At 43.4% G+C, this 16,229-nt stretch overlaps 1 protein-coding gene across 2 annotated transcripts; it reads left to right on the forward strand.

The window, feature by feature from the left end:
• Nucleotides 1-4,288: 4,288 nt before the first annotated feature.
• adm2a (adrenomedullin 2a) lies at nt 4,289-15,492 on the forward strand. Of its 2 annotated transcripts, none has more exons than XM_076051783.1 (2): nt 4,289-4,669; nt 12,065-15,492. In XM_076051783.1, exons 1-2 carry the CDS (start codon nt 4,569-4,571, stop codon nt 12,477-12,479), a joined length of 516 nt encoding a protein of 171 aa, XP_075907898.1. In that variant the 5' UTR covers nt 4,289-4,568; the 3' UTR covers nt 12,480-15,492. The 2 variants fall into 2 exon arrangements, with proteins under 2 accessions (XP_075907898.1, XP_075907899.1); XM_076051784.1 differs by lacking the exon at nt 4,289-4,669 and adding an exon at nt 7,096-9,772.
• The last annotated feature ends 737 nt before the right edge of the window (nt 15,493-16,229 follow it).

The following is a 16,229-nucleotide window of genomic DNA, read 5'->3' on the forward strand; positions in this document are numbered from 1 at the left end:
TAAGTTTATGTCAATAATATGTCAATATCGGGGTGATTTCTCAAGCAAGGCTTCTCTACAAGAGTCCAGGATGACATTAAGAAAGTGAAAATGAGGAATTTAAAAATGTTTTGCCTTTATTGTGACTTGATGGTTGCCCTTTTCAGCTACAGAGCTGAGATAGTAAACCCAAGCGAAAGGCCCAGTGATGACAGCGCATCACAGTGGTCACCATCAGGTATTGTTCTGGAGTGCTGGAGTATAAAGTGGACAAAGTGCATGAGCGGGAACAAATACTTTGTGTGTGAAAGAGAACTTTGATGTTATCAAATTGGCTTCTTTCTGATTTGCCGGCGTGCATAATGACACAAGGCGGCGCCTTTATTGCAGCCGGTGTCCCAGTATCTTCCATTCAAAGATTTCAAAGACAAGACAAAGAGTCCAGTAACATGAACGCCCCCTTCCTCTTTGATTAGTTGACTGTGTCCTCCAAACTTTTTTTCCCATTTGGATGTGGTACAAAGGCACATATTGGATATCTCGACAAAAACTGGGCCCACCCAGTGGAGAAAATGGTCATCGTCCACTAATTGCAGCCTAAAACAAAAGTGAAACCCGTTTAGAGACTCAGAGCCAAGCGTGTCCGGATTCAAGCGTTGTCACATGCTGGTGAACTCTTACATAAACTCGTTAGAATCGGTGCAGCAGGAGTGACCTGCTTTTACATTCGAGCCCAAGTGACAGTACCTTCCCTATGTTATCAGGGATACGTTTTATGAATCACCAAAGCCAAATCAAAATGCTATGTTGAAGGTCAACACGCTGACATTAAGTGAATCGAGTGTGGCAACAGACTTAGGCATTGAGAGCTGTTCTTTGAAGGCCACACCTTGGCAATATCCTTGAATGCCCTAAAACAGGACCAAGGTGGTGTAAGAGCCTTGCAGAAGACTTGAGATGATCAAAGAACTACCCGTCCAGAGCTGAACTATAGGAGGTCAGCGGTAAGAGTGAGAATTTGGCAACTATCACAGGTGGATCTGTCACGTCAAATGTGATTTACGCAGGACTTCTAAGAGAGGGATTGAGTAACGCATAGCATGAAAGCCAAAAGCCAGCACTGGTATGGGAAAGATTATACAGCACAGTACAGAAATGAGTCGCCAAGAATTCAGGATATTTGAAAGACTTATGCGGTGAAAATATGAATTTGAGGCCTTTTTATATGGAAAGGGTTAAATGACTTTTTTGTCTGCTTCACGTTCATGTTTCTTGTGCACTAATGAACTGAATTGTAGGATGAGTTCAAATTGTTGCTAGAATTGCAAACGCAATTTGGCATGTGAGTGTATTTTCCTTATTTGCAATTCAAAAGGTATAAATGAAATGTTGGCGGATGCTGCGACGAACTGACAGGTGGGATGGACTCCAATTTGTGTTAGATCGAGGCTTAGATTTGAACCACCCATCCCACTTAAATGGTGTCATGTATGTTTAAAGTGCTTTTTAATGTTAAAACCGCTCTATTTACTTTCCCCAATACTTCTCAACTAGTCTTTCAAACAATGTGGATGATCGTTTTGGAACGCAAAATAAATATTCATAAAAAAGATACATTTTACTTGGATTTATCAGTAATAGTAAAATACACATTAAAGCCTCCCTCTGATTTCTAATGCGTGTGCAAAAACTGCAGAAACACTGAGCGGTACATAGAAAACAGGCAATGTGAAATGAATTTCAACATGCATTTGTGTTCTGAAAACACCCAAATCACACAGCATTGATCATAAATGTTGTGTTTACTGTCCAAGACGTCTCCTTTAAATTGAAAATCATGTAGTAAATTAAAGTCTGGGATATATGAGTATTTTTTAACATTAGTAAAAACAATAATAATTAAAAAAAAAAAAAAAAAAGATAAATAACTTCACACGCACCAGTCTTGCTTGTCCTGCAATGTCTTTCCTTACAGGAAGTTGTCTACTCAACTGTTGGCATTCCCAAAAGCTACTTTGAAAAAATGGATGTTGCGTAACCACATTTGAGAAGAGATGAGGTGTAGGCATTACCATTGTAAATCAGTGAATCAGGACTAAAAAGGAGGCGGGACCTTGGACTTCATTCAGACGTTCTTACAAATGGGTTAAAATGAGTCAGCACACAAAGTTGTAAGATGCATGTTTGGGCCTGTGACATTTTTTAATCTTCCTTGCTTTTTTAACTGATTTCAAAACACAGCGTGTTTGCGAACAAACGCTTGTTGAAAAAAAGAGAAGACGAAGAAAAAAAAAAAGCTTGCTCCATTTTCGCCCTAGGAAGCACAAACTGCTTGAGACTTTTTTTCTCAGGAAATGTTGCGACGATTAGGACTGACGAAAAGGTTCTGCGGATTCTGAGAAGAATTCTGTATCTGTCTCACACACTTGACTGACAGAGACGATAAGAGATAGGACGAGGGTTTGGTCGGAAAGACAAACTGCTCAAGAAATTCATGAAAATTGGGCCATCTTGCTGAGAACACACATAGGTGAAAATGAACTGTGAAAATAAGCCAAACTAGCCCTGCAAGGAGGGATAGGCGGGACCTTGCCCTCGCCTGGCACTTATTAACATATACATATGTTAATTATTAACTTATTAACATATACATATGTTAATAAGTTAATAATAATATGCCTGTCTCAAGTTGAGTGTTTGCAATGTCTTTTAATAAATGTGCCAAAAGTACTGCCACAATTCCACAGTTAGAGAAACAACAAACCCACATATGACTCTCTGGCTAGACAGATAGTGTAGATTCCACTTTAATGTTTTGCCGCCCTCGAAAATAAGCAAACAAAAAACGTCAAAGTGCCAGAGTAAATCCTGCTACCTATAGGATAGGTGCTATTAACACCAGTCTGAACGAGACTGGTCCCAGTACTCGCTTGGACTCCCTAATAAACGACAGTCACTATAGAATTAGCATCACAGCATTTTGTCTTAAAGGGCCCAACAGCCTCCTTGTAGTGTTAAATTCAGAAAACCGTGTATTTCTTTGATCATAGATCATCGATCATATCGAACATTTTGCGTATCTTCATTACAACAAGGTGTCCGTTTGTGACCTTTAATGCGGTTACAGCATCAAAACAGATTTACATTAACACATTAACTTCACAGTGCTAAAAGGCTGAAGATTAGATTTTGAATATTTATTGACGTGGCAGCAAAATAAAGATCCTTGCAAATGTATATGGCAGGGAAACAGAGTGATGTGAAGCTGCCAAACACGCGTTGCCAACATTTCCCCCCCTGCTGACGTCAGATTCAACTGTGTAATTTTGATTTTAATGCTGTTGAATCTCCTCACGCAAATCCATTTCACAGAAGCAATGACGTGGAAGCGTTCTTATTATGCCGTCCAAGCTGAGAAGAGCAGGAGGAGAACATATTGTATGTCTGGACAAAACATAAATAAAATAGCTACATTTTTTTGTTGCTTAGAAGCTTTAGAGAATCTCAGCCTATTCAGGGTGTCCTAACAGCAGCCCCTTTTAACCCTGCTGTCAAATGTTAAAGACACCACTTTTAAATATACTGGGAGAACAAAACCTCATTTTATTGTCCTGCAGCTTTTTCATTTTTTTCATGCTGCCTCTTATCCTTTAAACTTGGCACACTCTACAGAAAAATCCCCATAAAATAGCTGCCATATAAACATAAGCCAGTAAATTGATCTCAGGGTTTATGTTTTGCTCACAATGCAGGACATTCCCAACACTGCCGATAATGTCAATGCACCTTTTGCTTTGGAAGTTGCCCACCGGCACTTGTAACTCCTCCCACTCACTATTTAAACCCACAATGTCAGCAGGCGCACAGCTTCACTGGAAAACTTGATCTTGACCAACACGTTAGGAGGATTCACTGGGGACAACTCTGACAACTCTGACAACTCTTTGATTTGCTGAGGATACCAAGAGGGTAAGAAAGAGTTTAACTTTTGCTTTGACTAAGTTAATGCATAGTAAAGTGGTGGAGCGATGTGTTGGATGATTTGCATATTTGAATGAAGTTGCATTATTTAAACTACTTTTGAACAAAGTGTTTAATTAAGAGCACATTCTAAGTGGATGCAGAGTAGACCGATTAGCTAATAGATTTGAATAATGGGATCCATGTGTAATTTTTTCCCCCCTATAGTGCACACAGTCTGTCTCAGAAAATTCTCTTTATTTTAGGTGACCACATATTACTGCAGGCTAAGGCGGGGGGGCATATTTTCTGCTCCGGTTTGCAAATAATTAAGTTACTTACAGTTATTTTTCTTTTCTTCTGCTTTCTCCAAAGGCTTACATCAGCACAACTGCCAACTGTGGATATCTGAAGCAGGCACCTTGGGAACACTCCCTCCCTTGCTTTTCTTTTCATTGATTTGTTATTTATTGTATTTTTAATTATTTTATTTTTTTTTTACACTAAATTAAAAAAATCCCCACTCTCGGGATTTCATCTTGGTGCCTTGTGCGTGTGGTCGCCACCCCCTCCACCCACACCAACCTATCCCTCCTTCCTCTGAGAGGGCTGAAGACTTTGGCCCGGAGATGCGGTCCCTTCTCCCGCTTTCTGTCTATTGCATCAGCCTGGTTTCCCTCCAGCAGCTGCTGCTGGCTCTGCCGGCACAGGAGCGTCCCGGCGCGAACAGGTAGGAGCACTCGACCTGTTGGGCTGCTTTCTCTTCCTCCGCCCCCCTCTTCCTCTTCCCCGCTCTCTCTCGCTCTCTCTCGCTCTCTCTCTCTCTCTCTCGCTCTCGCTCTCGCTCTCTCGCGCGCGCTCGCTTACCCCGGAATGACGACCCGCTTCCGGCATACCTACCCTGATCAGTTCCATATCAGAGCGTCACCGGCAGTTCGTTGTTGAGTTGGACCATTTTGGCTGCGGACAAGATAATTTGCACTTTCTAGATAATCTGTATCGAAAGTGCAGATGTTGTGTCGGGCTGATAGTGCAGGCTGCAAGGTCAAAGGCTCCGCAATGATACAATAAAACAATGGAATATATCTGTGACTCGTGAGTGAGGAGGACGTGCCGGCAGGCAGATCAGCCACTGGTGCCGTACTGACGGTTATGACGTTTCACCTTTTTTTTTTTTTTTTTTTTTAAATAAAATAAAATAAAATAAAATAAACAAGTACACAAACAACTAAAATATTATTTCGGTGCGTTTTTATTTTTAAAATGCTGTGAATAAAGACTTAAAGTACCCAGCTGTACTTTCCAAATCCTGACGACGTGCAGGTGACAGCGTACCCTCACAACGTCAGAAACGTTTGCACTTCGCACCGTATCTACAGTCAACTGGACCAGTCTATTGCGAAGTGCCGCCACGCACGTGTGCCGCCTCGAACACGTCCGAGCTGTTAAATCACCCCCCGCACCCACCCCAGTCTATTGTTTATTATTCCGTTCCTCGTGGTACATCGTTTCCCTTCACGGTTTCTATCGCGCGCTTACAAACGTACTGTTTGTAAGACACCCAACAACGTTGTATTCTTCCTCTGATTCATGACGGAAAATTGTAATTTGCATTGTAGGGAAAACATTTTTTCCGCTCTCCTCCGGCATGAATAGTCCGGCCAAGAATACCAACACATGCCAACAAGTATTGTACAGGTGAGCCAATGAGAGGCACCTGTACTTTTCCACCAGCCTTAAGTGGCGGCGTCTTTACGCGGCGCAGCCGTGCGTAAAACCCGAGGCAAAGGCATAACGAGCAGTTTGATTACTATACCGAGAGCGACACGCACACGGGCCAGCCAGCGCACCATGATGTGCGTGTGAGAGAGGCCCGCCAGCGATGCAATCACCACGGGAAGTTGCGTTTGTTGCAGACTTTTAGCTGCGTCGGTGCGTGAGTGCCCCCCTCTGGTGGCTCTTGGAATTACAGCGAAAGAGACGTGGGTGATGCCACCTAACAATGGGGGAGGGGGACGGGTCTGTCTGTCTGTCTGTCTGTCTGTCTGTCTGTCTGTCTCTCTCTCTCTCTCGCACGCACGCATAGCTCTCTGGACAACGTGGACTTGAGTGGGTTGAAAGAATTTTCAGGGCAGAGTGTGGGAAAGGGCAACGAAAACCTGGTCGTGAGCTGCCGCCGACCTTTGTAACAAATCTGCGAGCTGCAACTCGCCACGTGACCATCATCCTCTCCTGCATCAGCTTCGCGCAAGTTAACCGTTAAGAAACAGCCGGTTTCCGATCAGCACGGCAGCGTGTCGGATCTTGTGCAATCGTGGAATCTGTCACAATTACTAGAAATGAACTGCATTTTTTTTTTTCTTGTGATGGGAATGAGCCAGTGGGGCCTTTAAAGTCGCAAATTTATTGCCATGTTCATGGCCAAGCATAGCGTACAAGAGTGTAAGGTGATCCGGACCTTTCCTCCAGGTGGCCGTCTCCTGCGTCTGTGTTTGAACAGCAAACACCTGCTGCTGAAACCCTGGCAAAATGAAAGACTGGGGGTATTAATTCTGTGTGTGCTGCTGCTCTGCAGGACCGTTACCGGCCCAGCGCCAGTATTCTCCCCCTCTGTTTAAAATGTCAGGGCAGTGACTGACGCAGCTTCTGTCCATGTCCCAGTTAGATGCTTAAACTGGCCCTTATCTGAACGAAAGCCTACAAAATGACCCCATTCCAAAATATGATTTCAACAAATATGCATTTATTTATTTTTTATTGTTATTGTGACCCACTTTGTGATGTGATGTTTGCACAGTTGGCTGTGGTTTGAATGTAGACGTGTGGACTCTGAGCAGTCTGACCTGGAGTGTAGGGGAGTGTTGGTAGAAGTCACCAGTCACGTCCCACCATCAACGTGTTTATATTGCCTTACAATACAATATTATCACAATATTAAAATCATGATACATAGTTATTACTATGTTATAATTGCAATATACAGTATATATATTGTTACATTGCACTTTCTTTGCTCCGGGCCCTGGGGCCCTTTCTGTGGGGAGTGTTAGGTTCTCTCCTGGTACCCTGCCTTCCTCCCACGCGTTGATGTGATACGAAATGGAAACTCCTATTTGGCCTCTAGTGTGAGTGCGCATAGTCGTTTTTTCTCTTTGTATGTGGCCTTGCGATAAAGTGGCGACCGGTCAAGGATGAACCCATGCCTTTGCCTGAAGCCAGCTGGGAGAGGCAGTAGCAACTGAGTGCAGGAGAGGCGGTTCTGGTAGAAAACCAAACAAAACCTGCCAATTGTAGGTACTTCTTATCTGCATCCACTTGACATTTGACAGCTACAACTCATCAGGAATACACCTACCAAGACCTTGTCACAAAGCTCCCAGCCCGCATTTTTTTTTCACACCGTCAACTTTTTCACTCTACAAGTGAGAGTTGTCCATTCACGCCTCCTTGCCTCCATATTTCACTTTCCACTCATCTCACATAAATGTCCTGTCTGGCCTGTCTTTTACTGGGACAGTAAATTCTGCTCCTTCTCTCGACTCCACAGAGCACATCCTGTTCGGTTATCATGAAATACTGACAGCATGATAATAACAGACTTGACTACCCCACATTTTTTCTCCCTCCTTGGAACGCCAACTTGCGACTGAGCTCAGATGTCTGCCATTCCTTCCCCTGCTCTGTTTTTTGTATCCATGTTGTCCCCGTGCGTCCGGATAAGGACACGACAACAGTGACACTGCCACAATGCCTATTGGGCGTTTTCCAAACAAGGAGTGGTCTTTTGCGCATTCCCCTGTGATCACACGCAGCTTTGCTTAGTGTTTTTTACGTAATGCCGACTGTTTTTTTCCACCCCTTATGCGAATATAGACTTGGATCGCAAGTGAAGCGATAAGTTAAATACAGCTCCAGCGGCGCAGCGCCACAACAATTCAGATTCCAGTGGAAAGCTGGAAGCTGCTTTGGGGAAAGGGACGTGTAAAAGCAGTTTGTGGTTAGACTCTTGTTGAGCGCCGGACCTCTGCTCTTTCTGGACATTGGTCAGATGACAAATCGGTCCATGCTTGTATGACGCGAATGCTTGTTCAAACGGCCAAAGTCATGTTTTCCCCCCTCAAATGATTTTAATGACTCATTATCCCCTCTTCTAAGTGGACAACACAGGGTTCAATCATTCACACAGTCACTTTTACGGCACTTTTCAGATAATAGTTACCAGAATTCTGTGCTGGCAGACTGGCTTCATGCCTTGTTGATGTTTGTTGGGCCCTTCACTGCACGTGCGTTTGGCCCACCCCCTTGCTTGTATACATATACAGTATGTTGTGTGTTTGCACTATAATGAAAACAACAGCTAATTTACTCTTCCTTTTGAAGCGTACACATCAGAGGTTTGCATCTCGAAAACACGGTTTGAGGGATTGGAACCAGCGTTAGTGTGTTACTTCTTCTTGTGAGAGGCCTCGTCTCACATCTCCTCGTTAATTTCTTGCATATTGTAAACAGAAATTCCGGCATGGCCTCTTCAGACATATACGGTATAAACAGTTACATGACTCCATGGGGGTCGACCTGACCAAACCCAGGCAGCAGTCGTGGAGGCCCTGGAGGAGCTGCGAAACCAGGCAGGCAGAGAATTCCACTGTGGATTAATGGCTAAGAACTAAATTCCACCTTCCACATCCTTAAAGAGCGTGTTTCCATTCCTCCAGAAAGAAAGTCCACCAAGAGTGAGCTACCAATGTGTTTTTGTTTACACTGTGAAATATAATCTATGGCAGATGTTACATATAGAAAGAGACTGGACTGATACAAAAGTAACTAACTTTGAGTTACTGATTTAGAGTGTTTTTTTTTTTAAAAATGTTTTCTTTTTCTTCTAACAAACCCACAGTTTAACCTTTCATCCAATCAGCAAACAATTTGGGCTACTACCAAGGAAGTTTTAATTGCTTAAAGCAAATCGCGACTCAGTGAGGATGACGGCGCCAGTGTTTGACACAAATCACCTCTGTTATTTTTGTTCCACTTCAATCTAAAAAACAATCTCCCCACTGTTGGCTAGCAACAGATTACCAATGATTGGGCCTTATTTACTGCCGATTAAGGTGGCCCTTAGTAAGCTTTGGGTGGCTGGTAATAACTGGGTCTGCAAGCAACATGCCAATTGATGAGGGTAAAGAAAGACAAGTTCCAAAGCCAGGTTGCCTAAAGCATCAGCTTTGTCGTAAAGTTGGACAGCTTTCAGAGCAGTTGTTTTCATTTTCTCCATCACATCCAAAATTGGCATACAGCTCTGTCGTACAGGTGTGTTAATATGCTTACTGCAGGCAGTATGTTGTTGCCTCTGTTGTACACCTCCCTACCAAAAATATATGGGGACTGGTGCTGGACTAGTTTTTTTAAAAAAAAAACAACAACTAAAAACTAAACACTTAGCAGAAAGCTCCGACCTCATTCTGATGAAATTCCTTAAAAATCCCCTTCAAGAAAATTTTAGATTAAAGCGCGACATTGAAGACCATCCCGATATCAAAATGAAAGGATCTCTTGCTTGGATATCTTTGATCGTCTGCCAATAGATGAGATCTCTATTACTTCTGAGTGGTTGGATTAAGCTCTTAGTGTGTCCTCAAAGATTGGATGTGACAGAGTAAAGGGGCTCTCTGCTGCTCAAGGCTAATAACTCTGAAAGAAAAAGGGCTCGACAGGAGCCTTTGGAGAAAGATGAGCTGCGGGTTGACCCAGGACTTAACCTCACTCTGCCCTCCACTAAACATCTACCAACCACATTACTATTTTCAGAGAAAATGTGGTGTTTCAGCTCTGGGTAACTTCTTGAAGAGTGATCATGTGAAAGGCCTTGAAAATATACAGAAAGATCTCGAGAAATCATCATCCTGAACATCTTTTTCTTGAAAACACAGTCTGTTTGCTGCAAAGAACCAACATTAACCTTTGTTGTCCATAGTGTCCAGTGAGTATTTTTGTAATTGTTGTTGTAGCATAATTATGGGATAGAGCGCAGGCAGAGAACGAAGGAGGAGTATTATCGACTGAAAACCCAATGTTAGACGGTTTAAAAACAGTAAAAACACGCTAGGAGGATACAATGTGCAATGGTTGGGCAACACAGTGTCTCGTGGATATGTGACAAAAATAGGGTGAGTTGGAAAAGGTCAACGCCGTTGCATTGTGACCCACGCAAACAAGTTTTCCTTCAGACCAGGTGGGTGTAACATGGTGATGTGGCACCACAGCACTTCAAGGCCTCCCCTGGAAATAGCGCTCGCCTCTGGCTGTGGCCTGGCATTACCCAACTACAGTATTTATTCTGCAACATTTTGGACAGCAGGGTCTTCGAAGAGCTGCCTGTCAGCAGCGAGGCAGCCGTTCAAGCAGCTAAATAAATCAAGCACCTCATATTTCCCAAAGTAGTCTCAGACCTGCTCAAACTGCAAGAGGGAAGCCAAACGCTCTGATGTCTCATTTTCACCATGTGTTAAGGGAGAAAGTAGCACAAGTCGGCATTTCTCCAGTGGAGAATGACTCATGACTTTTCAAAAATTATATCTCTGGCTTAACACATGAGAACACATTGCTGAGCCCGTTGTGGTGGAAAGATTTTTCTCAATGTCTTCAAAATGCATTTTTTCTCTCTTGCACTCGGCCGACTTCTTCGTCTTCTCCTTCTTTCATGCTGGCGGTGATGGGTTAACACTCAGCTGTCTCAAATCACGCCGTGCTGTGCAAACACAGTGGCGACAGTTGAGTGAGGAGCTGCAAGGTCAAGTTGCGAGAAGCGACTCTTTGTCAAACAGTGAACAGATGGCCGGCGGGTCCGGACTGTGTTTGCCGAACGGCCTTTGCACACTGGTCCCAAAGCACGGCGGGACCTGATCCATCTTCACAGGCCATTTAGTCTGATGCGTCACTCAGAAAGCCTTTTTATACTGAAGGTAAAATCTGTCATCAACAATGGCAGTTGGCGTATAAACTGGTTTATCACAGATCTTGAATTGTCTAATCACTAACTTGTATCTGTAAGGGATCAGTTTTCCTCTATGGAGCGCAGCAGCACCGCAGACACATAGCTACCAACCGTAGCTACCGCTGAAAACCATCTGGGCATTAACATGCAGTGGAGCGCAGGTTTCGGTTGTATAATGCAAAAAGTAGAGCTGACTCAGGGAACATGTTTTTCTTTGGAAGCAGCCGTTAACTTTGATGTCCTGCATTAAGAGATGAGCGTGGTGTCCACTTGGATGGACGACTGAGCAGGGACACAAGATTTGTTTATCCAAGCTTTGTTCCCCCACAGCTGTTCAGATGTCTCGCAGCATTGAATTTACTTTTTTTCCAAGTCACTAGAGGGGAAAAGCGAACGTTGGTCCGTCAGTTTATGCAATTCCACTTTACTGACTAATTTTGATGGGTTTTTATCGGTTTTTGGAAATACAGAAACTCACCCTGACCTCCAGTGAAAACAGCCAGACTCACAAGTTGCAACTTTTTTTTTCTTCCTCCAAAGACACTGCGAGATAGACTTTCATGGAAAATGCAGGGTATTACAGCAGTGATGGTATAATTTGCATAAGTATGCAATTTTGTCTCCTGACCTTCTACCACAGTTTTCCAATCAGTCTCAAACGTACATCTTGTTGAAGTGTTGCGCTTGTGCTAGCGTGGATGAATGGTAACTAAAGAGGATTGAGATATAAAGGGTCATTCTGACGGAATATTGCAAAGTGAAAATGTCAGTTTCTTTAAATTTTAATGAGGCCCATCCAGTTTGGCTGCGGTGCTTTGTGTTGCAGCCGATGCCCAGAAAAACTGCAGTGAGCTGCATCAAAAGATGTGGATGCTACCTCAGTGTTTGGCGGTCACTCTGTCGCAGCCAGTCAGAAGCGAACACACAACTTGACATGACACCACAGTTCCTCCCTTGTTGTGCCATCAGATTTCATTGAAATGCAGCCTTACCTTTGTCAATTTCTGTGAGTTAAAGTGATAATTCTGTGGTTTATCTAAAGCCTACCAATAGTGCAGCAAACGTTGATGGTACTTTAGATTCCAACACTGCAAGTGTGATCCTTTGACACAATTCTTCTTCTCTCCACAGCCTGGACCTCCTGAACGAGCTGATGGACCAGAGCAATGATGAGGCCTCACCGTCAGAAAGCGAGGACGTACCAGCTTCTACACCGGGCCGATTCCCGGAACAGCTGCCCGGTGTACAAAGTCGGCGAGCATCATCGAGAGTGAAAACCCTCTCGCCCAGCCTGGCGTGGGCCCTACCCGGCAACGCCCCGAAGGTGGCCAAGAGAGTTCGGAGAGCTCGTAATGCCCACACAGGATCTCGTGGCGGGCACCACCACCACCACCATCCACACCACGGCCAGCTGATGAGGGTGGGTTGCGTCCTTGGAACCTGCCAGGTGCAGAACCTCAGCCACCGCCTCTACCAGCTCATCGGCCAAAGTGGCAGAGAAGACTCATCCCCCATCAACCCCAGGAGCCCTCATAGCTTTGGATGAGTTGGTCGACAGCTCTGGCCCAACCCCGCAACAAGTCCCCAACTTAAAAACCTTTTATCCAGACAAGTGTTACTGGTAGCTTCTGCATTAGGATTGGTGTAGTCAATGTTTTTATCTCTTGAAGTGACATTCAAGCGTCTAAGAAAATGCTTATTGTGCCTCTCATCTTTGTTTCGATTTGTCAAGAAAAGAAAAAAAAAAAATCAAGATTATGATGGACGGACTTGTCCTGCAATTCCCAGTTTATCGTCTATCACCATCACAAGAATGAATGGACGCATCAAAGACTTTCTGGCTCTCCCATCTGAACTCTCATACCCACCTAAGAGGCTGCAGTTAGACATCTTAATCTTGTTAATGTAAGAGTGAAGGCTTGTCCCGCTCACCGGCGCTCAGGCCTGCCTGCCAACTGACTGCCCCAGCACTGCTTATCAAACACATGAGCTCCTAATGGTGGGGGGGCCCATCCTGCACTTGGGAGTTGGCTGTCAAAACCAATGCACTCTCAAAAGACCTCTTCAACGACCCAACGAACCCTCTCACCTCTTTCGCGTCCCAACCTTTTCTGAGGAACCTTCAAAAATGTGCACGTGAACTCTTCCATCCGTGGTCTACTCTGTGGTCCTTCTGTGAAAGTTGGGAACCAACACTCAGCAGGACTTAGTGCTTAAGGGCCACAGTTTACATCTAACATCAGCCACAGCATTTGGGTTACACCCCGACTTCACCACATCAACTCCTCGGGGTGAGAATGAAAGAGAGAATGGTCAACCTCCTCTCCTTGTATGACTTTGAAATCTATCCAAGGGGACTGAAAATATCAGTTTCAGCGTGGCCTCTTAGTAGCCAACACAGCGGGCGGCAAAATGAACCTTGGAGCCCTGGAAAAGGGCCCCATGGCTCCGGTGGCGGCATTCTCCCAGCTGGAGGCCGGGGTTAAAATATTAGCCCTTTCACGTGATTTATAAGTTCCTCGTGGAAGTCAGGTTTATTTTGGCAGACTTTAGTTTAATATACCTGACCTAATCACTTTTGTCATATGTACCCCAGTGGGGGAGTGAGGCCCTGTCCCGCCACGGTCAGCAAATTCACCATCAGTGAATAAAGACAGCAGTTTGGTTGCCGGATATTAAAAGATTTTGGTGAAGAAAAAGAGAGGGGGGAAAAATGCAAACTATGTCTTGGGCTTGGCAGAAAATACGCAATGTGATTTGAATTTGGAATCGACTCCTTTGTGTAATCTTTACATGAAGCAAATTTGTCCTCAAATGCGTCCCATAGAAATCGTAATTTTAACTGAAAATGACCTGAAAAGTTGTTTTCAGCAGGTCGCTCTTGACAACGCACTTGACAACTCACTGTTCACACGAATGGAGAATGGGTTTAAATGAGTGACTTATAAGAACCCTACTGTTACACTGCGGTTTTCTAATGAGAGACCACAGCAACCAAAATGTTAGGTTTTTTTGCATCCCATTTCAAACATGTTCGCAAAATAGCTTAGTTTATAATCCAAAATACATGACCAGACTTTTCCTTTAGTCTATATCTGCCTATGTTCGAAATGGTGGGTGGATTATGGGCTGGAAAAAAATAAGTGAGGTCAACTTCAACTCATTAAGGAAGAGAGCACTTGAGAGGCAACTGAAAAGAGCGCAAGCTTCCCATGAAACCCATTTTTTTGTGAGAAAACCAACTAGAATTCTTGTTCTTGAGGTATTTCTATGCGTTGCTCTATACGTTGACTTTACTGTATGGCTGCGTGATCCATATTCGCAATGTGGTTGAGAGTTTCAAAGCTGCCCAGCAGTTGGCCTACTTTCTGACTTGCATGCCTTTCGATCATTTGCTCAGTTGTAAAATGTTTCATCATTTTGCATATAATCTCATAAAAAAATTACATTTGGCCTTAAAAAAAAAAAAAAAAGTTTTACTCAAATTCCTGGCAGTACTTGACAGATTAATTCACTTTGCATTTTGTCTTCAGATTTTGTTTCCTTTTTATATATATAAAAATGTTTTTTTTTTTTTTTTAAACGTGGAGACTCCTGGCACTGTTTTGGTGCTCTTCTCTTTCCTGTCTCTCTGATCATGGGGGAAGCCTGGAGGTCACATGGTAATAACATCAGTGGTTCTTTAGTCTTTAATCTAATCTGTTCAAAAGCTTGCTTTGCTGTAACGGAGCTAAACGATGTCTCGTGACAGTTCATTAAAAGGCTTTTTTTTCAAATGCTTGAAAACCCCCGGTGAATCTCTTTGCTTTTGTCAAATGTAACATGTCTGCCTGTGTGTGTATGTGTATGTACAGCCTGCCAGGACACTTATCTGTTGTGTTCGAATTGTGCTCGGGACCATTGTGCTCACACATTAACTTGTGTTTTGTTTTTTTTTTTCTTTTCCTGAGCACACTGTTTCTGTGACGTGTGACGCTGTGTCACGTCTGGTTGTGTGTGCAAACTGCCGGCAGTACCTCCTCACGGGAACGCCATTCATGCGAGGCTTAGATAATATTTGCCTGTTTTGCAAGACACAGCAGTTGCAGGTAGATCTCCTGTGGGTTCGTTTTTTTTTTCTCGCCGATTGCAGGAAAGCACTTTAATGCGTACGCACATGTCGACAGACCCTTCAGTTCCATTCCCTTTTTTTTTTTTTTTTTTTTAAGAACTTGTGAAAGTGTGTGATGGCGAGGCTTCAATTGGAATTGTTGCTATTTTGAGATTAATGCGCAGTTGTTTTTCAATGTCGGTGCACTTGTGTCGTGCTGGCGGTCAGGACTGTGAATGTGACGTGCACCTATGAATACATTATCTATATATTTAGCCAGACTATTTAAAGCAAAGTTATTGTATTTAAGTTATCTTGATATGTTAATATCTGTATGCCACCAAAGACTATTTATCTCGACATTCCCACTGTTCTTTAAAGCTGACCTGATGCTAGGAAAGGAAGCCTTTAGTCTAAATGTTACTGTTTATAATGTCTTTCACCCTGTAAAATAAAGAACTGTACTGTAGCATAGCGTGTGGAGTATGATTTTAGTGTGTGTGTGTGTACTTTCCTAAGAGCATGATGGCAGTAAAGGCCATATAAACAGAAGTCTTCTTTTTACAACCTCCCACAAAATCGTGGAAGCGGACAAAAACAAAGTAACCGCAAATCAGCATCAGTGGTCGGAACAAATGGCAGGCTAACCCCTTGTGATGTCACAACAGGCTTATTTCCAGAACTGCAGGTTCTAGCATGCACTTCCTGGAAAAAAAGAAGTGAAGGGTGGACTGTTCTAACCTCTAGGGAGGCAGGAGACATTATAAATCATTAATTAAAAGGAATTTTGCATTAAAATCTGAACTCACAAGAAGCAATGCACAGTTCAAAAAGTAAACCACTACTATATGAATCTCACAAAGCTCTTTAAGGTCAGCAGGGAAAATGTGCTAAGAAATTAAACTAACATTACTACATTGCCACATTACTGGAAGGGGTCATATGACAGATGGCGTTAATGAGTAACAAAAGGTCCAGTCAACAGCCAGCACTCCATCCGTTCATTTGTCATCCAGAAAAGAAGAGGAAAGGAGGACAAGTGAGGTCAGGGGGACTTTTTAGAAATCAAGCACTGTTGACGTTTTGCCAAGTATTGTTCAACCATGTAAATACTCAACAATTTGATTTTTAGTTTAATAGTCCTACGGGATGATGAGGGAGTGATTGTGATTTCAGAATTTTCATACTGAGACATCGCTGGGTTGC

This window comes from Nelusetta ayraudi, unplaced genomic scaffold (genome assembly GCF_046127955.1).
Source record: "Nelusetta ayraudi isolate G7.1 ecotype Tasmania unplaced genomic scaffold, CSIRO-AGI_Nayr_v1 ptg000135l, whole genome shotgun sequence".
In the NCBI taxonomy this organism is placed as follows: Eukaryota; Metazoa; Chordata; class Actinopteri; order Tetraodontiformes; family Monacanthidae; genus Nelusetta; species Nelusetta ayraudi.